This window comes from Taudactylus pleione, unplaced genomic scaffold (genome assembly GCF_031769625.1).
Source record: "Taudactylus pleione unplaced genomic scaffold, aTauple2 ptg000352l, whole genome shotgun sequence".
In the NCBI taxonomy this organism is placed as follows: domain Eukaryota; kingdom Metazoa; phylum Chordata; class Amphibia; order Anura; family Myobatrachidae; genus Taudactylus; species Taudactylus pleione.
This window is the reverse complement of record NW_028284753.1, coordinates 5,474,040-5,499,381: the sequence shown is the minus strand read 5'-3', so window position 1 is coordinate 5,499,381 and position 25,342 is coordinate 5,474,040. Positions and strand designations below refer to the sequence as shown.

The window sequence follows — 25,342 nt, the reverse complement described above, 5'->3', positions numbered from 1 at the left end:
TGCATGGTGAGACATTACAGTGTAACTGTCAGTTTTTATTGTGGCTGGAAGTAAGGGGTATGAAGTGCCGCCACATATTTTAGTTTCATTTTGGTGCATCGTCCACTGTGCCGTGAGAGAGACAGGGATTGGCCCAATGGCCTCCAGAGCTCTGGGCAAGCCCTGAGCATAACGAGAATGGGGGCATGACACGGGGTCAATAGTCAAGCCCCCAAAACATCAGGCATCAGGGGGCATGACTTTGTTGGCATAAGGTCATACCCCTTTTGCAAGCACGCATGAGGAAGGGGCACACAGAGAACCATAGAGAGGATGACAGGGTGAGTACAAGCAATGGGTGTCACAAATCCCAGTGACGCCACTCCCTCCTCCACATCCTTTCACCCACCAGCTCTCCTTCTCTTTCTGCTTCCCGTGGCTGGACTAGAAACACTCATGAGGAGACTGATGCAAGTACACATACTGACAACACTATAACTTGTGCTGTATTGTGAAATATTAAATGAGACATATTTTTAATAATGGTACCATATTGTAGAGGTAAAGCTGGGCATGTACAGGTGTGTGTGTGTATGTGCAGTGGCGTATCTATAATGGGTGCAGTGTGTGCGGGTCACACGGGCCCCCGGGTCCAGGGGGGCCCCGCACCGCACATACTGCACCCATATTTTTTTTAAACTTACCTGTCCAAGGTCCTGCGTCAGGTGTCACTGCTGCTCAGAACACCGGAAAAATGGCCGCCGTGGCCATTTTTCCGGCGTTCTGCGCATGCGCAGTAGACTCCTGGCACACTCTAGTGCCCGGAGTCTGCTAATACTCCGGTGGCTGGCCAGCCGCGTCAGTCGGCTGCCAGCCACCGGGGAGAGATGGGGGGCCTCGCACTAGGAGTGCACATGGGCCCCCTCCTCTCTTAAAACGCCCCTGTGTGTAAACATGCACAGGGAATGTCGTCTGAAGGCATGTGGGGAGATTGGGGGAGCATCTGGCTCATGTCAGTACTGTGGAATATGCTGACATTCACTGGATTTTTTATGGTGGTGCTGGAGATGGGGGACAGGGGCGGAAATGCATGGGACAATGGAAGGTGGTCGCCTCCAGGTGCCAGCCCTGAAGGAAGCACACTGACCTCCTCCATTGCTTGAGGTTCTGCTGTATACGCCACACAGCAGGAAAAAGCAGGGAGTCCAGGGGGCATAAATTGCGGTCCTCCCTCTCCCAGGGCCTCCACCCTGGAGTCTGGTCTATAGGGACGGATCTCCAGCAAGGAAATTGCACCAATGTACAAAAAAGGAGCAGGACAGAGGCTGGAGTGCATGGCCCCTCCCCTGCTTTGTTGGCTCTTTCCCCTCACAAATGCGGAACCTGCTGCCTCTGACAGACAATTTTTGATTTTGTTTTTTAAGTATTAGTAAATCTGTGATTTAACCCCAGAAATACAACATCAATGTTAATCGATTTAGATCAATTTTCATCGATTTTAAATCAATCTAAAACGATAAAACTAGAGCTTCAGTAATATACCTCTGAATGTTTAGTTTTTTGCATGTTTAAGTAATCAGCCTTTCTCAAGAGTTTTGTTTTTAATCTTATAAAAAGAACTGTTCTGTATTTTCTATCAAAAGTGACCTTGGAACTTTTCCAAAGAAATGGAACGACCTTGTAATCTTAATGTGACTGCACTTATTTGAACCATTCCATAACTTAATATAGAAATGAAAAAAGCAGACTGCTGGCATAAACTAAACATACTGTAATCAAACTGTATACCAAATTATTGTAAACAACCTACTGAAGATCAAGACCTAGAGATTATCCCCTCATCTGTTCCTTATATGAGACAAAAAAGCCATATATTTATTGCATCTAATGCTAGTTACCCACTGGCGCTAGGAAACCGCCAGTGACACCGCTTGTCAAACATGATCACGTGACAAGTGGCAGTAACAGCTCTTGTGGTCGGAAGGGGTTGATAGAGGACTCCTCAGCAAAGTAAAGCAAAAACATGATTTTTCGAATGCCAGTGTGAATGGGCCAAAATAGATCATATCAAATATGAAAAAGGGACTTTAATCTTGTGTGTCTCACATTTTCTATTATTTATTTATTATTTTATTTATTACCAGTTATTTATATAGTGAACACATATTCCGCAGCGCTTTACAGAGAATATTTGGACACTCATATCAGTCCCTGCCCCAGTGGAGCTTACAATCTATGGGGGTCATTCAGACCCGCTCGCAAGCGGGTCGATATTGTGAGAAAGCGGCGGGGGCGTGGCTGCCAGACGGAGGCATTCCCATGGGAACGCGTACCGTCTGAAGCCGGCCCCACTGACATCAGTAGTGATGTCAGTGGGAGTGATTTTGGCTCTGATAGAGCCAAAATCACTCCTGGGCTTGCGGCAGCGAGACCCTACCGCAAGGGTCTCGTCGCAAGCACGATGGTCTTGACCATCGCGACCATCATCATGAACGCTCGCTTAACCTGCGGGTGGTAAGGCCGCTCCACATTTAAATAGGATGGCCCTGATTCAGAGCGTTCAGCTCTGAAGCAGGAATTATGTTCCCTATCAGATGCGCACTAGAGTTAATTTGTGCTGGAAGCCAATTAACCTACCAGTATATTTTTGGAGTGTGGGAGGAAACCACGCAAGCACAGGGAGAATATACAAACTCCGCACAGGTAGGGCCAGCCATGGTGGGAATCGAACCCATGATCTCAGTGCTGTGAGGCAGTAATGCTAACCATTACACCATCTGTGCTGCTGATCTTGTATGAAAATCCTTTTCTATATAGGGGCCTTTATACTGTTGAATGCAATTATTTTTGTTCTCCAAGATTTCTTCAGATAATAACATGCTTTTTTGTATTGAGTACATTCTCTATGGCATATATTAGAATTTACAGACTAGAGTTTAATATGGATACCGGAATTAGTTTGAAGGAAACAGCTCATGTATTTAAAGAGTAGAAAACTTGGACTGCTAGTGTGTCACTACTAAACCTGACATTACAGTACCGAAATGTAACAATGTAGTTTGTTGTAGGCCAGCCAATAACAAACGAATAGTCAGGCGAATGTTTTTTCCCAGAGACTTCCCCAAGAGTGGTGGAGATCCATATATCAGTCAATCGAACTTGTTTTTTAAACTTCATGCTGGAGGAAGACCTTAGAGGAAGAAGAAGAGAGATTTTGTAACAAATAGGAGACGATAAACAAATAACCTAATTAATACTATTCTCAGGAGATAAGGGTGGCTTCTTTGAGATATATATATATATATATATATATATATATATAAACGGGTGGATGGCGGCACTCACGGCGGCTGCTCACAAGTGACAAGAGTCTCTCTTAGGTAGATCAACGTTTCATGAAGATTTACTTAATTTCGACATGAAACGTTGATCTACCTAAGAGAGACTCTTGTCATCTGTGAGCAGCCGCCGTGAGTGCCGCCATCCACCTGTTTGTTTAGTGGTCCTTGCATAGCAGTTCCATGGAGGGCACCGGCACTATATACATTATGATATTGGGAGTGCCAGCATGATTGTTTTATATATATATATACACACACACACACACACCTTTGTATACATTTTTGAACTTAACTAAAATGATTGAGTCATTTCTAAATTTAATTGCTCTCACAGCAATATTTATGTAGTTGTCAATATATTTAGGTTGTTTTCCTTCCATATCCGGGATCAGAGGTTCAAATCCCGACACCGGAAGCCCGGCAGTGAAGGTCCCGACAGGTAAGTATTTAAACTATTACCAACCTAACCCCCCCAACCCTAAATCTCCCTTAGGGGTGCCTAACCCTAACCCCCCCCCAAGTGCCTAAACCTAACCCCCCCTTCCCCGCAGCCTAAACCGAAGTCTCCTGGGGGGTGCCTAACCCTAACCTCCCACAGGGGGTGCCTAACCCTCCCAGGGGGGGTGTCTAACCCCAAGTCCCCCCCGGGAGCCCCTAACCCACCCCCCCACGGCTGTCCATGCCCGGTGCCCGGTATGCGGGCATAGACCCCTGCCGGGATTAGACAGTCAGGAAGCCGGCAGTCGGCATTTTGACCGTCGGCTTCCTAACTGCATCCCCCATTTTCCTATGTTGTGCAAAGCCTGGTAGTCTGGATTCTCTCTCTATCACTGCATGATGCAGTATGGAGAAAAGTTTTCTATTTAGAAAGTGAATTGCTGGCTTATACTTTGCTTGATAGATTGCATCGTTTAGAACGTTGGCGGGTTAGCCGAGGAAAACTAGGATTTCTCCAGCGAGAACCACTTAAGAGAAAGTCTTTCTTTAGAGAAAACGGTCATTTTCTCCAGAGAATTGGCTCCTCTCCAGTCACTAAATAGACCCCATAATGGCTGAGGAACATGACATTGGCCAGCTCAGGAATTATACGATTATGTAAGATACAAGAAAGCAGCTGCTATATTTACACAATGTCGTTTTTGCACAGAGGTGATGATCTTGAAAAATAAAACATTTTGCAGGTGAAGTCAATGTACAAAGTAGCAGATTTCCTGCTGTAACCATGGGCCTAGGTCAGAGAAGCAGGAAACCCAATCATTTATACACATCTTCGGTGGCATGAGATCTACACATGCACAGATGCCACACTGCTCATGTGCAGATCTCCAGCAGTGTGAATTCTCCGTCATCCTGAGTTACCTGAGGGTTACTAATATGAAGGATGGTCACGTCCATAATCCTATGCTGCGTCTTCAGACACAGCAGTGGATCAGAGAAGCCGGTATGAGGCCTCTATTTACTGTACACAAAGCACCTCCTGCGGCATTAGCATATTATCACACAGCCGCTGTGTACTAAGATGTAGCGGCTGTGTGATCAGTGTACAGCTCTGAATCTGGCCCCATGTGAGACATTTTTTCCAAATGGGAATGCAAATATAAGTGACAGGTTCAAGAGTCCTCTATATCTATGCTAAACACAGAGGGCAAAGCTTTACTTCTTCTCTAAAAATCACCCATTCATTTTTTTCTATTCCCAGGGCATCAAAATAGAAATAGACTTAGCAAACACCATTCATTTAAATCCATGCCCTACGACTAAAGTAATGTTCCCTGCTCCGGGAGATTTCAGGGGGTCACATTGAGGTGTGAGGTGAGGAGGGCATGGTGCCATGTTTTGTGTCATCACAACCTCAGTGTACAGCCCTCTGATTTGCAGCATTGTGCAGTAGGGGGCGGGTCCACAATTTCATGATTCACCATAGATCACTTTATCAAGGTCCCTGGGCAGGATCCAGGAGGCTGGTCCAACTCTCCATGGAGTCAGGGAAAGCTCCCCAAAATCAGGTAATGATCTCAGCTAACTACTGTAATAGCAGGACTGTAATGGGAAAATCAGGATAGACGTGGGCATTATAATGATCCCTGATTGCCGATCATTGTGATAAATATACAGCTATCTGTTAATGACAAAAAGGTTAAAATGTGACCCATTAGGTTTAATTTGATTATTATTATTTAGATACATTATTAGATACATTATTTATCTGACCACACATACAAATGGAATAATATATCACATAAATGGTGATCCAGATGGTGAAGCTGTGCTCACTTTGACTTGGCGATAATGATGGAGTCATTGAATAGGAGGAGGTGTCTCTCCTGGGCCTGCCAACCACTGGATAGCTGAACTCTGTCTTTCAGGATGAACAGGTTGCTGGGACTAGAGAAAGCTCCCAGGAGAAGCCCATTCCCAGACTGAGCAGGAAACAGTGTGATCTCCCTAAGAAAACAGTCATGTGCTTAGTACAGACTTATTACTATATATGTCATATTTAAATATTACATAGATCAGTAAATATCTAAAAATAATTTTACAGATACAGAAAGGATGCATAACCAAACAGGTGCATTGACTAGTCTTGTGGCTGAGTGTGTGTGCAGGCACATCATTTCATTTCAGGGTGGGACATCAATGCCGGTCAGGACACTCTTCCCTATTGAGTATTTGTATGAAATACTTGGGACAACTGTGAAATGCATTATACCCTGAAAGTGATCATTTACTTATTCTATCAGATTACATAGAATATAAACCTAGAACTACTGGAATCTATGGCAGTGTTATGGAAAAAAATGTAGCTCTGCAAAATCATTTTGATTAGAAAGACAGTTTTATACATTTAAAATACAGTTATGTGTTAAAAGAATAGTTCCATTAATATGGTTTGATATTAAATTGCAGTGTATATGGAAGAATCAATCAAAATGTAATTTACAGTAAAAAAATATTACTTAGCAGTAAATTATCTGGTCAAACAAAGACAGTTAATAATAGAGAGAGACAGGTGATTAAATGATGATTAGTAAGCGAATAAAGGGCCTGATTCAGACCCGCTCGTGAGCGCAGGACGCTCACAAGCGGGTCGATGGTGCCCTACTGCGCATGCGCACGACGGAGGGAGCTCCGTCGTGCGCATGCGCGAGACCCGGCTAGCGACGGGGTAGCCGTCGCTCCGGGTCTCGCACCAAAGGGGGCATGCTGTCATTGTTGATTGACAGCACGCCCCCTCTGGTGGGTGTGCCGGGGGCGTGGCTGCCAGATGGAGGCATTCCCATGGGAACGCGTACCGTCTGAAGCCGGCCCCACTGACATCAGTAGTGATGTCAGTGGGAGTGATTTTGGCTCTGATAGAGCCAAAATCACTCCAGGGCTTGCGGCAGCGAGACTCTACCGCAGGGTCTCCGTCGCAAGCCCGATGGTCGCGATGGTTTTGACCATCGCGTCCATCATCATGGACGCTTGCTATAGCTGTGGGTGGTCACCCACAGCTATGCGAGCATCCAAGAGGCCGCTCCATTTTTATGTAGGAGGGCCCTGATTCAGAGCGAGCGCTCTGGTCAGAGCGTCCGGCTCTGAATCAGGCCCAAAGTCCCTCTGACCTTAATATATTGGCTGTTTGTAGAGATGTGTCCTCATACACTGTGGCTTCAGCCAGGGCAAGCAGCCCCCCTTGGTGTGCCAGGTTCCGAACAACTCTGCGGCACTGAGACTCTTTTTTACGCAAAATGTGAGTCTTATTCACACAAATAAAAGAACTAGAAGCGACAAAATGACTTTGCTAGATTGCACTGATCAATGTGATGTGCAACATTTGTGTACAAATGAGGTTGAATCCGCATATGAAGTGGTACGATGCAGCAGCCACGGCTTTTTCTCCCGCCGAGTTCCGTTCATCTGCGACTTTGTATGTGTTTAAAGCTAATTCCTGGGCTGTTAAAATTGCAGTTCATCAGGTGTAGTACACAGAGTGGTGTTTCGCCATTTATGTGATATGAATAGGATGCAAAATTGAAAGAAAAAGACGGTACGCTACACTTCTCAGATGTCTCACGCCATATGGCGTATTGAGGCTAGGTATATAAGGACACATCTGTAGCTGGATAACACAGGATTGATATAGGCTACCTGTGCAACTTTAAAGCCCATGCGCAACCTTGAATGACTTTTGATGTACACATGATAACAGCACATTGTAAACACAATATAAAATATCAATCAGGGGCATTTTAAGAGAGGAGGGTCCCCTCCTCTCTGTCAGCGCAGTAGATTCTGGCTTCATGCCAGAATCTACTGCGCATAAGTGGGTCTCCGGGAAAATGGCGCACACCATTTTCTCTGTGATTCTTCAGAGCAGGGCACTGGAATCAGTGGAAAGGTGAGTATAATTAACTATGGGTGCAGGGTGTGCGGTGTGTGGCCCCCTGGACCCAGAGGTCGCACACCTTGCACCCATTATAAAGATGCCCCTGAGATCAATTCTTACATTTTTTTTGCGTATTGGTGTTGTTAATTTGGGGTAAATTAATTTGTAATTATATTTAGAGGCTTTAGCTAATTGAGTATACAGCTCCACAAGTGTAAACACCCTGTATACATGACAAATATTATGCTTACAGTCATTGTAAACAAAATGAGACTAGCAGTAAGATAACATGGACTGCACACAGCTACTGTATATCATACTGATACCACTTTCAGACAGAAAATGGCAAAAAACCCGGATTATCCCCGACTTTTGTGTACTGGGTTGTTTTGCCACTCTCTGTCTGTACCCCCCTTCAGACAGAAGAGCAAATTACCGGGCCTAAAATTTCAACCCGGTAATTTCCTGTTTTACACGTGTATTAATTCTGTCTGAAAGTGTCAACCCGGGACTAAATTCCTGTGTCTCTGACCCTGGTAAATTCCTGTGTCGAAGTCCCGGGAATTTAGACACGGGATGACCCTTTCAGACAGAAAAAAGTCCCGTGTAAATCACCAAATTACCGGGTTGAAATGTTTAACCCAGTAATTTGGATATCTGTCTGAAAGGGGTATTAATAACTTAATTCTACCCAAATAGTAGGTCATCGGGGATCTCAGGCCTCCTTCTTAAGAAGATGACAAGGCCTTAATAATGCACATCACCATAGCCCTACCTCTCACGGTTCAAATATACATTGCTATAGCCATAGCCCCCCAGCTCTTCTTGATGAATAGTATCCTTACGAAACTGAGGGCCCGATTCCGAGAGCAATGCTAATGCAATCGCAACTGCATTCTCTAATGGATTGCAGTTGCTAAAATATGCTAATGTCTTCCAAAGCATAGCGACACCCACTGCTGCATTCTCATATCCGTCTGACAACGTGCAACAGCGAAAACATCGGTAACATGAATGCACATTGAGCAGTCACGCAGCATGTAAGTCTAGTCTCCCCTAGATTGTAAGCTCCTAGGAGCAGGGTCCTCCTCCCCACTGTCTCACAGCCTTCTTCTCTAGCACTTCTATGACAGCCTTCACCTTCCCAGCTGTATTGTGTATGGAGAATTGTGTTGCTAATTGTTACTTGTGTTCTGTTTATATTTTAGTTACTGTATTGTAATGTAATGTTCTGTGTACCCTTTACTGTATGTACGGCGCTGCGGACCACTTGTGGTGCCCTATAAATAAAATGTAATAGTAATAATAGTCTGCAAACCAACTGTGTTCAAAAATGATGTTTACTTGTAAGCATATAAATGCATAACTTATGTAATTTCTTCATTCTAAAGTCTCCATGTGAACAACAGTCCCACCATGAGCAGATGAATATAGTGTCTTCTAATCTCTTGAGAACATTCTGGCACAACCTTTCAAATTTTTCCATTGCATAAATAAACTTCTACAGATACGAATGCCACGAAAGTTGGAAAAAGAGATGGGAGAACAGAACACAAGGTCACAGGTCGTGATATCAAAGAATCTACAGGAAAAGGTAGGTTCAGTTTTGAGTCGCCAAACTGGTCCAAGAAAACAACAAAAGGAACAGCCACTCTTGCGTTTTTACTACTTGGCACATTGGGGACCTGGGCACATTTATGTTGTCGCTTCTGTTCTAAAATCAGAGTTGGCAAATACAAGACTTTAAGGAAGAATTCTACTAGACCAGAGGATTTCTACAGGAAACCCAACAGGATGCCTGGATCATTGTATTCTTCAGAGCCTGATTTTTAAACAACAGGAAAATAACTGCGTCCCTTAGAAAGTTTATAAATGTATCCTTATCTCCCTTTCTACCCAACTAACCTTGTATTGTCCTTGAACATACCTGGTTTTCCAGGCTTTTGGTAAGGGCTGGCCTTGGTGCTCAGGGCCTGATTCAGAGCCGGATGCTCTGACAAGAGCGCTCGCTCTGAATCAGGGCCGTCCTACCTATTATTGGAGCATCCTCCTGGCCGCTCGCATAGCTGTGGGTGACCACCCACAGCTTATACGAGCGGCCAAAAAGATGGTCGCGATGGTCAAGACCATCGGGCTTGCGACGAGACCCTGCGGTAGGGTCTCGCTGCCGCATGCCCAGGAGTGCTTTTGGCTCTATCAGAGCCAAAAGCACTCCCACTGACATCACTAGAGATGTCAGTGGGGCCAGCCCCAGACGGTAGGCGTTCCCATGGGAACGCCTCCGTCTGGGCAGACAGGCCCCAGCACGCCCACCAAAGGGGGCGTGCTGTCACTCACCATCAACAGCGCGCCCCCTTTGGTGCGAGACCCATAGCGACGGCTTGGCCGTCACTATTCGGGTCTCGTGCATGCGCATGACGGAGCTCCCTCCGTCGTGCGCATGCGCACTAGGGCAACATCGACCCGCTTGCGAGCGCTCAACACTCGCGAGCGGGTCTGAATCAGGCCCTTAGTGCAGGGACTAAAAATAGCATCTTGCTTCAGTGAATGTGATGAGCAAACCAAATAGCACTCAACTGTTACTCTTATATATTTATCAGTTAGCTTTAATAATATGTCACCAGAGAAGCTAAAGGATACTCGTCTCTCACTAGTGCAGGCGAAAGGGATACCACCCATTAATAAATACAATTAGTGAGTGCAATTTTATTTTAACAGAACCTAAAGTCAGTCCACACAATGAATAACTTAACCAAGCCTTTGCTTTATTAAATCAGTCAGAACAGGTTGCAGAATAAAATAGCGTTAATAGTAGTACAGTATGTACAACAAGTGGATAATATGGTACTGTAGATGTAACAGATCCAGCCAGGAACATATGAGGTAATGCAGTCAGTGTGCGGGTAATGGGAAGCACACACCTGTAGTGTATATACAGTATACGGATAGTGGTGGGAGTGGGGTCTGCGCCCACTTACATATAAACATATGCTGGTGGTTACACAGCAGATATGTAGGCTCTCTCCTGTATACAAGGGCTGTCTATTTATGGAGACTCTCAAGAGCTTCCTCTATGGAGGATGAAGCTGAAGACGGTAAAGGCTTGCATGAGCTGCAGCACACTTAGGTTAGAGCAGAGGTTCCCAAAGTCCGCCATTACAGTCCACGTTTTAGGGATATCCAAGCTTGAGTCCAGATGGTTAAATCAAATGGATTGAGGTACTAATTAAGTCACCTGTGCTCAAGCATGGATATCCCTAAAACATGGATTGTAATGGCAGACTTTTGGAACCTCTGGGTTAGAGGTTGCATGGTGCTGCACCTCCAGCACTACAGAGTCCCGGCAGCACATAGGCAAAGCCAAGTTGCAAGTACAGGTGGGAAATATTGGGGGCAAATTTTAAATATTCAGTCCTATAGCGGTTCTGTCCAGCTGTCCCACCCACGGAAACCTTTGTTATGCACATTGGAAAATTGGGAGCAGCAGGGAATGGGTGCCACTCCCCATGTGGTGATAAATGGGTTTCTTAAGAGAAATAGAGGGAAGAGGGCTAAAGGTTTGCATGCCCCTCAGAGTCTTTCCATGCCCCTTTATGCCCAATATTAGGTGTTGCAAAGGAGGTATGTTGTGGGGGTGTTTTGTAAGACCCATAGTAGAGTTACTCCCGAAGGCCACAGCATAAAGTACCTACTGTACAAATAATGGTTAATCTGGTGGATCCTTTAATAACAACAGTATATTAATTGTATCTGGAGTTTTCAGCAAGACAATAAAGGTTGTTTACATATGAAGAAACAAGCAACATATTCCTTTCCCCTGCTATGTTAGCCTTGAGCCTACAGTATTTCTGTATTTTGTGCCATCTGTTAGCATTTTATAAAAGAATATACAATATATTAATGTATTAAAAAAACAGTCCATTATCCCCTCCCCCTCATGACTTCTTTCATAATGACACAATGAAGCTCCAACAAACAATATATTAAGAGCAAATGAAAATGGTTAATTTAATTAATGGAGTGCTCTACAAGTGATAGCAAGAAGTGATGTTCACCAACATGTGCATTGTATTGCAGGACAGCCCTAAATTGCCTACACCGAGAATCTGCACAAATATAATTTCTCTTTCGTCTGGGCTGGGGGACACTGCACCATGGGTTGTAGGTGGGAAGGCGTGGATTTGGCACTAACACTGAAATCTATAACTCCTCCCCTCTGCAACCCCTGACTTCAGTGTAAGTTTAGTGCCTGTGTTTTTTCAGGAGAGCAGCCCTGGTTTAGCTTAGGGATTTTCCTTTATTTGTAATGTTATGTTTATTTTTTACTATAGGTACTGTGCGATGCTTATAGAGGACTTACTGGTACTGGCGGAACAGATATGTGTGGCTGCAGACAATGTGTTTGAGGCCACACAAGATGGCGCGCAGATTTCCTCTAGAGCCTCAGCCATGGCAGTCGCGGCACGCAGAGCACTCTTGCTTCGCGCCTGCGAGGCGGACACCGAATCTAAATGCACTTTAGAGTCTCCGCCTTTTTGTGGAGACATCCTGTTCGGCTCTGAGCCTGATACTATAATATCCCAGATGACAGGAGAAAGAAGCTAAAGGGCTCACGTTTCTGAGTCTTCCGTTCTTCCTTTCGAGGTGGGGGAATGATTAGAGGTCAGGGGGCCTGAGGACGCTATTTTCCCAGTAGGGGTTCTGCCCCCCAGGGTAGATTCTCTGGAACATTCAGGCGCCCGGGTGCTAGGGCATCTGAGAAGCCGAGTACCTGACAGGATTTCAGCCCTCCTGGTCTCAGGGAAGGTAGGGGCCGTCTCCTTCTTTTCCGAGGCAGGTGGGTAGCTTCGGGAGTAGATGCCTGGGTAAGGGGCATTGTCTCCCGAGGTTATGTGATCGACCTAAGGGGGCAGCCGCCACAATGTTTCTTCGCTACAGCATTACCAAGGCAGCGGGAGAAGAGACGGGCTTCCCTCTGTTCAGAAGGGTTTATAGTTCCTGTTCCACAGTCTCAACAGGAACAGGGGTTTTACTCCAACTTGTTCCTAGTCCAGAAACCCAACAGCACTTATTGGCCGATTCTGAATCTACGAACCTTGAATGCCAGCCTGTGGGTGGATCGGTTTCACATGGAGTCGCTCCGATCAGTGATCCAGGGTATGTCGGCAAACGAGTTTCTGGCGTCTATCGATGCATATCTCCACATACCGATTGCAATGGCCCAGTCAGAACCTGGACCTCAATTCTGTTGCAAACGTGTGGAATGGAATGACCTTGCAAGGGCTGTGCACAAATGATCTCTTCATAATTTGGTGGGCTTTAAACTTTTTATTGCAGAGAAGAGTGGGATAGAATTACAAAGTCCAGGTTTGCACAGTTCAAAGAAACGTATTCACAAATACTCATTACAATATTATAAGCAAACAGGTGCTTCCACAAAGCATTCGTATAAGATTGTTCTTATGCAACCAGAGTATTAAACTAATTTTTCCTAAATATAGTCTGGTTTGCACATGCATTTTGTGGTTTCCAAGGTCACATTAATGGCGGGATGTGCTAATGGCAAAATGCGGTCAAAACTCAGAAAACTACAACAAACAGTTCTTGCATATCTACATGCATAAGATGTTAATAAATGCTGTTATACATGCGGTAAGCTGCAGGATGTGTCACATTCAAAATGCGATTCATGATACATTCCGCCATAAAAGTGTAAAAAACTCTGACATGATTTATCTTGATTTCAGACATCACGGGCGGGATGTAATGGAGATCAAGTCTGCCGGAGCCGAACTGGCTTTGCCTTGTAAATGACTGCAACTTTAAAAAAAAAAAAGATCGAGATCAGTCTGCATCCCGCACCTCCGGCAGACTCTATCTCTATTACATCCCGCCCCACATCACTTTCTCAAAGAAAGCACCCACTTCAAAAGGGGCGAAACGCATCAGATGACCCCCTTATTGATAGTATCCTAAAGCGTGACAAGCTTTTCTGGAGGAATTTAATCGAAGTACAAAGCGGAATTATCAACACAAGCATACATCAAGCCTGTGAGATCTTAATTTAGATCCAGTCTGACCGTCACAGCACATTCAGCTGACAGGCATGGGAGACAGAGACTGCTGGTGCAGCGTCAGCATGGCTGTGGCTGCTGCCTAAAGATTATGGGAAGCCAGATTCACCACTCAATGTAACCAACACACAGGTTACGCTTGTAAGATTTATCCGCAAGTACTTTGTGCTTATTTAATTGTCACATTATAGCTCGCAAATTTTTAACATCATTTATGGACATTGCTTGGGAACTTTAAAACCGGATAAACACCGTGATACTGGAGATCTTTAAATCCAATTAAAGATTGCAACAAAGTGATGTGTATATATAAAATGTTTTAATTACTATTGCCAATTTTGCATTGAATGTGTATTGAAGCGCACTGTGATTATATATATATATATATATATATATATATATATATATATATACATATACACAGTCAGGTCCATAAATATTGGGACATTGACAGAATTTTCATATTTTGGCCTCTAGACAACCTCCACAATGGCTTTGAAATGAAACAAACAAGATGTGCTTTAACTGCAGACTTTCAGATTTAATTTGAGGGTAATTACATCCAAATCAGGTGAACGGTGTAGGAATTACAACGGTTTCTATATGTGCCTCCCACTTTTTAAGGGGCCAAAAGTAATGGGACTATCAACTCAAAAGCTATTTCATGGACAGGTGTGGGCTATTCCCTCGTTATTTCATTATCAATTAAGCAGGTAAAAGGTCTGGACTTGATTCTAGGTGTGACATTTGCATTTGGAATCAGTTGCTGTCGACTCTCAATATGAGATCCAAAGAGCTGTCACTATCAGTGAAGCAAGCCATCATTAGGCTGAAAAATCAAAACAAACCCATCAGAGATATAGCAAAAACATTAGGTGTGGCCAAATCAACTGTTTGGAATATTCTTAAAAAGAAAGAAGGCACCGGAGAGCTCAGCAACAACAAAAGACCTGAAAGACCACGGAAAACAACTGTTGTGGTTGACAGAAGAATTATTTCCCTGGTGAAGAAAAACCCCTTCACAACAGTTGGCCAAATCAAGAACACTCTCCAGGAGGTAGGTGTATATGTGTCAAAGTCAACAATCAAGAGAAGACTTCACAAGAGTGAATATAGAGGGTTCACCACAAGATGTAAACCATTGGTGAGCCGCAAAAACAGGATGACCAGATTAGAGTTTGCCAAACAACATCTAAAAAAGCCATTACAGTTCTGGAACAACATCCTATGGACAGATGAGACAAAGATCAACTTGTACCAGAGAGATGGGAAGAGAAGAGTATGGAGAAGGAAAGGAACGGCTCATGATCCAAAACATACCACCTCATCAGTGAAGCAAGGTGGTGGTAGTGTCATGGCGTGGGCATGTATGGCTACCAATGGAACTGGTTCCCTTGTATTTATTGATGATGTGACTGCTGACAAAAGCAGCAGAATAAATTCTGAAGTGTTTCGGGCAATATTATATGCTCATATTCAGTCAAATGCTTCAGAACTCATTGGACGGCGCTTCACAGTGCAGATGGACAATGACCCGAAGTATACTGCAAAAGCAACCAAAGAGTTTTTTAAGGCTAAAAAGTGGAATGTTTTGCAATGGCCAAGTCAATCCCCTGACCTGAATCCGATTGAGCATACATTTCACTTGATGAAGACAAAACTGAAGGGAAAATGCCCCAAGAACAAGCAGGAACTGAAGACTTTTGCAGTAGAGGCCTGGCAAAGCATCACCAGGGATGAAACCCAGCGTCTGGTGATGTCTATGCGTTCCAGACTTCAGGCTGTAATTGCCTGCAAAGGATTTGCAACAAAGTATTAAAAAGTGAAAGTTAGATTTAGGATTGTTTAGTTTGTCCCATTATTTTTGGCCCCTTAAAAAGTGGGAGGCACATATAGAAACCGTTGTAATTCCTACACCGTTCGCCTGATTTGGATGTAATTACCCTCAAATTAAATCTGAAAGTCTGCAGTTAAAGCACATCTTGTTTGTTTCATTTCAAAGCCATTGTGGTGGTGAATAGAGGCCAAAATATGAAAATTCTGTCAATGTCCCAATATTTATGCACCTGACTGAATATATATATATGGGATCAGTGTGATTTAACGCTGGCCGCATGGCAGTGAGATCCCGACAGGTAAGTATTTTTTTCTATTTACTAACCTCCCTCCCCTAACCATAATCCTCCCTTAGGGGTTGCCTAACTCTAACCTCCCTCCCCCCCAATTGCCTAAACCTAAGCCCCCCTTCCCCGCTGCCTAACGCTAAGTCTCCCGGGGGGTGCCTAACCCTAACCTCCCTCCTGGGGGGTGCCTAACCCTAACCCCCTTTCCCCTAGCCTAACCCTAACCTCCTGGGGGGGGTGCCTCAGCCCTAAGTCCCCCCCCCCTGAGTGGCTGTCCGTGCCCGGCTTACCTTCGATCGGTAAGCCGGGTGTAGGGCTCCCAGCCTAGGTCTAATCACAGGCGTCAGAATTTCAACGCCGGTCCTTAGACAGTTGTCAGGATTAAACAGTCAGGATGCTGATGGTCGGCATTTAGACCTTCTGCATCCCTATATATAGTTGTTTAAGAACCTATATGTGATTAAATATAACAATATGTTTCACAATTAAACGGAGCCTTGACTGCTATATAGATTTTCTGCTATTTCACAATTCAGAGGTCTTTTATCAATAGCGCAGTCTTATTGAGTTTATCTTGACAACATATTAAATGTCTAATACAAGTGATTAGACATAAAAAGATTAAGAGGTACAGTATATATATATATATATATATATATATATATATATATATATATATATATTATCATTAGACATGAAGACAACCTATAGATCTATGCAGGATATTCTGTGAGGCTGGACTACCATATTATGTGGTGATGTGTGTAAACACGTTTTCTTACGAGGGGCGTGGCTTGGCTGACACAGAGCAGATGTGCTCTTACTAAGCTCCTGTAGCCTTGCCACTAAAGGACACTTTTAAAGGGATTTTCCCATCCCCAGTCATACTATACAGTGCCCCTATCTCGCCCACAAGCCTTGGAGTCTCATTGTGCCACAGTTAGACTCACCCACGTGTAGGCCTTCTCCTCTGCTGAAGCTGTGGACTTGAGTAGAGGGCTGCCTCCGCCAGATCCGTCTGCAGTTTTAGTCGGATCTGGACCGCTTTGTGTCCCTCCCAGGAGTACTGCCTTGAACCCAGCATTCTTTCACATATCGGGGCAGCGGTTTTTGCTCTGGGCGCCCGGTGACTGGCTTCCACAGAACGCCCACTGTGTAGGCTGCACTCCGGCTCCCTCCCACCTCTCCTAAACTGCAGCCACGGACCTGCACAGAAAGCCGGCACCGTCCTGATCATCTGTTTGTGCGGTCGCGGCTGGACCGGACCTGTCCGTTCCTCCCCCTGCTGTGCTGCCACGGACCCCGGCCTCCAACAATAGGGACTACAGCTCTCGACACATAGGCGGTCAGTGTTCCAGGGTGCCCGCCATCTTGCTGCACCTCGTCCACTATAAGAGTGAGAGGCTGGCCCTAGTGCTGCAGTGCAGCTCTCCAACACCATCATCAACTGACCTGCCCATGGCCGCGGGTAGCTGTACACCAGCAGTCTCCAGGCCTTTCACATCTCCCCACAGGAGGTTCCCAGCCCCTTCAGCTATGTGGTCTGACTGTGGTCAGCTTTAGGCCCCCACTATAAAGAGCCACCATCTTGACCATCTAGGTCTGACACCCAATCATCTCTTTTCTGACCCCTTACTGATGTCTTTTTAGGGTGCACACCATCAGTCCCCTGGGTGTTCCCCCCTATTTCCTGAAGTAACTATCTGTTCTTCCCTCCTGAGATGTCCTGCACTTTCACAGCTCTGCACGTCCGAGGTTTCTGGTGCACCCCAAGAGGTACATTTCCCTCCTGTGATACTTTCTTGGGCCCCTCTCCCATGCAGAAGTCTACTGCCAAAACACCTAGACAATGAGGTGATGATACCTCGCAAATTTTATCAGGGGCACAAAATCCAATCTGCAAAGGGCCCCTCCCCGCCTTTGATTACTATGGATAAATATGACTCCCCACTTCCACAAAGGAAGATATCCTGGTTCTCCATTCCTTAATCATGGATTTCAAGGACTCCCTTGAGACCAAACTGGATAAAGCTGTGGCCTCCATTAAATCTGACATCTCCGCTCTTGCCACTCGTACCTCCAAGCTGGAATCTCGTCAAGATAATCCGCAGAAAGCACTCAATGATACAAGCAGGAACCTAGACCACATAATCAGTGTTCACAGAACTCTTGGATTTTTGCACCAATAATGAGGACCAGGAGAACAGGGAACGCAGAAACATGGTATCTCTTTCAAAATGATCATCTCCCTGGTCTGGAATAGTTGCTAGCCCCATTAACCTGTTCTCTCTTTTTTTCATATACATTTTGCTGCTCACACCCATCTCACCTCCAACCTCTTTGCCCTCCCCGCCCCCCTCCACATTCTACCTGGCTCACATCTCTTCCCATTTCCTCTTCTCTATTTGGACAAATTATGTCTGTATATGTGTAAGTGTATATGTATATATATATATATATATATATATATATATATATATACTGTATATATGTGATTCCAATGCTCCATGTTTGACTGATTTGTGTTATCTCCATATAGTCTTTTTTGTATTTGTTGATGTTTTTTGCTTTTGTTTTTACTGGTTCTACCTCTGTGGACCCACCTGTAATTCTATTTCCAATTTTCAATAAAAATTTTGTGAGACAAAAGAAAAACACATTTTCTTACTACACAACACCACTAATTTACTACAGACCAGTGAGTGCTGATTTTGTGAAAAAGCATAACCACTGTATTTGGGACAAAGAGGACTGAGTAAGATCTGGGTGGTGATTGCATTCACTTACACAGCCCTACTAATGGGCAGAGAGCTACAGTACAGTAAGTTGTGGAAGTGCTTATTAAACACAATGACATCTATTGGCAAGACTTCAGTTGTATTTCTGTACAAATTTCTACTGTAACAATTTATTCAATTTAACTTGTCTTAATGTGTTTACCATGTATACGTTTCTGTATAACTCAATCACCAACAACTACAAGAAAAGTATGCCTAATAAATGATGTTTGGAAATCAGTATAGGGCTGCTTATGATGAATAAATCAGCGGACTGTAATATGATATGAAAATCATGTTTCTTATTCTTGGTTTGCTAAAGAAACTCTTAACTAGACATAAACACCCAGAGGAATAATTTATACAAAAGCACAGAGATAAACAAAATGAAAAAGCTTTTGGCTGCTTTTGTCTCCTCTCTGTATATGTTATTATGTTTAGGAAGGGAAATTATTTTTTCTTTTGGCTGAGACCAGTTACAGTAGATTCCCTGATTGCTTATTAACTGAAACAGACACAAGGCATGAAACAAGAGATCCTCCCTAGCTTAACTCAATAATTCCTCTCAGTGCCTTAACTAGGGTGGTGCGACCTGTGCCATGGCACAGAGCACCACAGGGCAGGGGGCGCTGTTTGGGCCTGTAAAGTTTCCTGTTTATTATCATTCTCACTTGTAGCTACCTCTTCTTTTATCCCAGCTTCTCCTGGTCTCCCCTATCTGTTCCCAGACCCTTCCCCATGAGGCCATGGCCCTTTTTCAAGTGCACTATTATATATCCCTATTTAAAAAAATTGGGAGGGGGGGGGGGGGCAATGCTCTCTCAGGCACCGAGCACCAAGATGTCTAATTACGGCTCTGATTCCTCTGCTGAAAATTGTAGAGCTGCAGAGGATTCTTTGGGCTCTATTTACTAATCTTATTTTTTTTTATAAAATAATGTGAAAACAGATGTTTCAACACCCTTTCCACATTCTTTTAGTTTCACTGAAATGTATTAAAGGGCTTTGGGAGCAGTTTTCGTGAAAAACTTCTCCAAGCCCTTTAATTCACATTTCTTTAGCAAGCAGATCACATTTACCATATTTGTAATGGAAAAAGCAATCTGTTTGAAATGTACTAAGGGGGAATTGTGAAAAGATACCGGGTGGGAGCGCAGCTATAACAATGTCATCTGGAAATGGCGTTAAGCAGACTTCCCCCCAGTTCTCTGATTCCTGCTCCGCTCTGACAGGCAGAGCAGAGCCGGGAACCCGTCCCCCCTGATCACCTTTGTGGTCAAGATAGACCACAGACTGAGGACTGTAAAAAAAATATAGTTTAAAAAAAAAATCAAACACTTACCTGCACCCGGGAGTCCACTGATTGGTGAGCTCTCTCCTCTGGTCAGCTGGTCACCAAGGCTTCTGCACTGTGACCCTGGTCAGCTGTGCGGTAAAATGGCATCTCAGTTTACAGCACACACCAGGTGACCGGGGTCAAAGATCAGGAGCTTGGAGGGGTTTGGTAGGAGATGCTGGCGCTCGGGATCCTGGCAGTCAAAATCCAAAAGCCGGCACCCTGACAGGGTAAGGATACAGACACCTGTTGGTAGGTATCCTAACCCTTCTCCTATTTCTACCCTACACCCTAACCCTCCCTCCCCGATGCCTAAATCTAACCTCCCTCCCCAGTTCCTAAACCTAACCTCCCCCTCTCCGCAGCCTAAACCTAACCCTCCCCCTAGTGCCTAACTATAAACCTCCCCCTAGTGTCTAACCCTAACCCTCCCCAGGATTCTGACAGTTGTCGGTATTCCAGCGCCGGTATTCTAAGCACCACCATCCCCTTTGACTGGGATATTGACCTATCCCGCCTGAAGACAAGCTGAGTGGAGGAGAAAGTATACTGGATCACCAAGGTAAGTGTGAACACATTAGGGAGGGGCTGGATAGCAGTAGCATGAGCAGACACCTTCTCACTGTATTCTTGGCAAAAATTACCATAAGAAGACTGCAAAGAGGATTCCCAGGGACAGAGCTTTATCCCAAGCTCTTTCCCTGCATGTGGATGTTAGTACATCCAGGTGATATTTCCTAAATGCAATGCAAATTTAGTCAAAAATATCACACTACAACTGTATTTTAAATGCAGATTGTAGTAAATAGGGGCAATTGTCTTATGCAAAGGGCTCCTCTATGGTGTTTTGTTTTTCTTGATAATATAAACTTCAATTCAGTCTGCACATAACGGTACCATTTCTTGCACTTTACCTTTTGTCTCTCAGAGAAGGTAATTTTCGAAAAAATGTACAATGAGCACCTCCAATGTTGCACATAATATTTGTATCTATATTTTCATGAATGCATCAGTTTTTATGGGACACGCCTACAATGCACCCCAGTATCAATTGGAGGAACTGGAAAAATTAATTGTGTTTCTCATAGACTTTAGATACTGATTCTGTGAACAAGTTAATCTTGGACAAAACACAAATCAAAGTCCTAGGGGATCCCATGGTGTGCATGCAGGGACCCCCGATACCACTGAACCAGCCCATGTGACTGCTCTGCACATACAGGTACCTACCTTTCTTTTTCTATTTTGATTTACTGCACTCTCATCAACAATTTAAACAAGGGATTCTTCCATTAGGTTTTACTAGACAGCAGATGCAGGCTAACCCTGTTATACTTGTTTGACATAGGTGCAGTGAGTACTCTCATCCCTCGTTCACTGCCTTGTGGAACACAAGGGTTAGTAGAAGCTCATCACCTACTGCTACAGACTATTCTAGGCCTCATTATACTGGATTTCTAAAACACAGGTTATGAAACTTAATCCAGTAGGAAACCTTTCCTTTGTGTGTTCTGAGACTTTGGATCTGTCAATGTGGCCAGAGAGCAGATGCGTCAGTTCTAAATGATATGTCACACTGTAGTGCAGATGAACTATCAACAGTCATTACCAATTTAGTATATCTAAGTGATCCATATCTAATTTACTGTATCACTATACTGGAACTCATTATTAATATAGCTTGCAATAAGTAGCTGGTTCACAGTTTCTTTCCATATTGAGATTTATTACAGCATTAAATCATAATGCTTTAGCAGCATGCACAATTAGCAACACTAGAATATAAGATATTTGGAGACATTGTTCATTCTTTCTAGCAAACCCTTTACCTGGAATGTGACCTGGTCTTGTTCAGTGCCTTAGTGATGACAGAAGCAGAGCGTCTTCTTTGTACGGAGGCCCTCATCTTCTGTGAAATGAAAGTGGAAGCTATAGTTAGTAAGCAGGCAAGTTATACAAATGTTACCCATTTAGAGCTACAGTATATGGATGAGGACTGTACTTAGGGCCTGATTCAGCAGCAGACACAATGGCGATATTTACGCAGATCGAGCGAGTGTTTGCCATTGCGTATACGTTTAGGTCACACTGCGCACGTGTTGTGATTGGTTTTGGATTAAGTGCGCACAGACGATTCACTTGCAAAGTGAGTGACAGGTAGTCAGCATTTGGAGGAGGTAACGGGGCGGGGCGGGGCGGGGGGGGTTAGAAAAACACAGATGGGTCTTACTGTTTAAAGTTTAAACACCATTATATGGGCATGCATAAATTAGCCATTGCTACGGCATACGCAGCATTAGAGCTCTCTGTGTGTCAGAAGAGACACCACTGTATTGAGGAAGGTCAGGAAATGAGCATTGATGTTACAGATATATATGCAGGTATGCTACGTCGGACACAGATGAGATGGCAGCGGTGGGCGTTCCTATGCTCTGGTAAGCGTTTGAACTATTAGCAGATTTTCACAGCTGCAGTCCATGTGAAATCGCTGCTGCAATGGCATCAGTATCCTCTGCAGAATCAAGCCCCGATTCCTGTGTCTCTGGGAGCAGCAGCATGGGCTAATTACCAGCTTCAAGTAATTGTCTCCTCTCCTCCATTATCTTAACATATTGGGGTATTAACTAATGTGCGGGTTTTTAGAAGTGGAGATGTTGCCCATAGCAATGATGTTGGGTAATTTCTCACACATTTTACATGGGGCTGTCGTTTTCATATGTGCATTGGTTTTATGTTTTCATGGTGAAACCATTTAAAACATCATGTAATTCAAAATAGTCGTCCTTGGTTGAGTGTGTAACATAAATGTCGGAGATGCACATTTGACCCTCAGTTCTGTAAATATTTCAATAAAATAACTATGAAAGCTGCCAAGTACACATCACATGGATGAGTAATTACTTTACTACAACAGTGCCCTTCATGGGCGAATCATCAAACATTGTACAATACATGTTTGCCTTTACCCAGCAAACACACTTAGGGGAATTGTAGGACACCTTTGAGAGATGCGGTGTACATCCCGCCAGTCACCGCACTGATACTAATCGCATATGTACTAACATAATGTGAATAGTATTGCAAAGGACAGCTCTTGTGATAAGAGCTTCCCTTTGCAAAGCTGCCGCTGCCGAGGGGGTCTCTATGGGTCTCCTCCCCCCGGGAGCTTCCTGCTGGTGACCTCTGTAGGAAGTCCCGGGCTCCTCCTCCTCCCTGCACCCAGAAGAAGAGGAGAATTAGGTGGGGGACCCAGGAGGAGCAGTGAGAGGTGCTAGGCGACTGTTGGGCAGTGGGGAGCGGGATGTGGTAAGAAGCCCATAGGCTTCTATAGGGCAACACCAGAAAAACCTGGCGTTACCCTCAACAACGAAAATCGGGCGGCCGGGCTTAGTAATATGAAAATGCGGTAAAAACCCTGAAAACTGTTTTTTTACCGCATTTTTCCTTTAGTACATCCCGGCCAAAATGAAGTTGCCCATAGCGACCAACAGCTTCTAGCTATCATTTATCTAGCACAGTCTATACAGTACAATGACAGAAGTTGTTTGGTTCCTATGGACAGCTTCTCAACTTTATCTCTCTCTCTCTCGATGGTTTGTTACATCTTTCCCACTTGATTACATCTCCTTGATTAATCTCATCTACTTAATTAAAATAACTAATATTACTGTATGAGATGACTTAAAGTAAATCTCATCCTTAGGACTAGGAATAAAAACATTGATGCCCTTGTATGTTTGAGACCAGTTTGTTGTGAACTGGCAAATCAAGAGTCATCACTGCCGTCAGGATTTGCCAATTTCAGTTTCACTAATCTACAGGAGGTACACTTCATATAAAAGTCGTTCCAAACTGGGAGTTGTTCCCTCCAGTGAGGCCATATTGGGTAACGGACGTTGGCTTTGACTGGGCTTCGATTTTAAACCTGTCACTCAGATAGCTTCATCAACAACTCTGTCTCTGTGTTATGTTTCCAAGGCAACACCTCAAAGTTTACCCGCTCAGGGCTCCGTGCTGTAGCTGTGCATTATCCATCAGAGAACTGCCAGCTCCAGCTCTGTATTTCTTGGCACAAAACCCTCTAATATTGTTCATTCTAAAGCCATTTATGGCTTAAAGCAACATGAAGTTGTCTTGTTTTCAATATAATGTTGCTGGAAGCCTTCAGTAACAGCTTCATATACTCACAATTAAAAATTGCAAGTTACACATAATAAACAATTAAATATACACAGTATAAAGCTGGTTACACACTACACGATCCGTCGTATGATATAGCTTTTCATTGTGGATTGGAATTATATATCGTACGGATCTTGCAGTGTCTATGCCCGATCAATCATTCACGATGGCCGTTCATCGCCAAGTCCCTTCTGCTGTTCTGCACAGCAGATGAGACGATGCAATAAATATCGCCATGCTGCTACATGCAGCATGTAACGATATATTGTGCTGTCATACATCGGATCGTGCAGTGTGTACGGCATGGGCGATGTATCATTACATAACGTTGTTCTGTCGCACGGTTCACACATCGTATAATGTTTACCCAGCAAAATTCTCACCATTTCAAACTGTCCAATATGTGAATTAAGGTGGGTTATTACCTTCACACATCAGAAACTGCCAGTTTATTAAGTACTAATGATATCACTGAGATAATTACCAGGTCATAATATCTTATGAATTTATGAGTTGAATTTAGTAACAGTAACTAAAAAGCACTGGCCACCTCTCACGGGTTGAATTATTTCAATATTTATTTGGCATTTACAAGAAATAATGTCTGAGCAGTGCATTGATCACATATGGGACTCTCACAAATGAGAAACGGGATGCGGTTAAAATCACCAAAGTTGGGATGCCGGGGCTTAGACTTCCGGCGCTGAAATCCCGACACCTGTCAGAATTCTGGCACCGACATCCAGATGGTAAATAGTGGGGTTAGGGGGACGGTTAGGGTTAGGAGTTAGGGTTAGGCACTAGGGGGGGGATTAGTGTTAAGCACTAAAAGGGGAGGGTTAAGTTTAGGGTGCGGGGAGGGGGTGGTTAGGTTTAGGCACTAGCGTGGGAGGTTAGGGTCAGGCACTGGGGGTAGTGATGGTTAGGGTTTGGGTAGGGAGAGGGTTAGAATACTAACCGACAAGTGTTGGTATTCTAACCCTGCTGGAGTGCCGGCGTTGGGATTCTATCCGCCAGGATCCTGAGCACTGGAATCCCATACCCATCCCATGAAGAATATCCAACTTTCATAAGAGCAAACATAAAATGCACCTGGAGAAAGAGAAAAAAAAAACATTTTGCTACCTATAGTATGCAGACTTGGCCGCAAAAGTGAGATGC

General features: G+C 44.2%; 1 protein-coding gene across 7 annotated transcripts in view; it reads right to left on the bottom strand.

The window, feature by feature from the left end:
* Nucleotides 1–25,342, bottom strand: part of LOC148508634 (uncharacterized) — a 282,049-nt gene that overhangs the window by 43,057 nt on the left and 213,650 nt on the right. For all 7 annotated transcript variants that reach the window (XM_088444248.1, XM_088444247.1, XM_088444246.1 and 4 more), the window contains 3 exons: nt 21,829–21,908; nt 5,595–5,765; nt 3,020–3,169 (listed from right to left, as the gene is read on the bottom strand). In XM_088444248.1, the coding sequence (XP_088300374.1) occupies nt 3,020–3,169; nt 5,595–5,765; nt 21,829–21,905 (398 nt within the window). In that variant the 5' untranslated portion in view covers nt 21,906–21,908. The remainder of the gene's footprint in view (nt 1–3,019; nt 3,170–5,594; nt 5,766–21,828; nt 21,909–25,342) is intronic.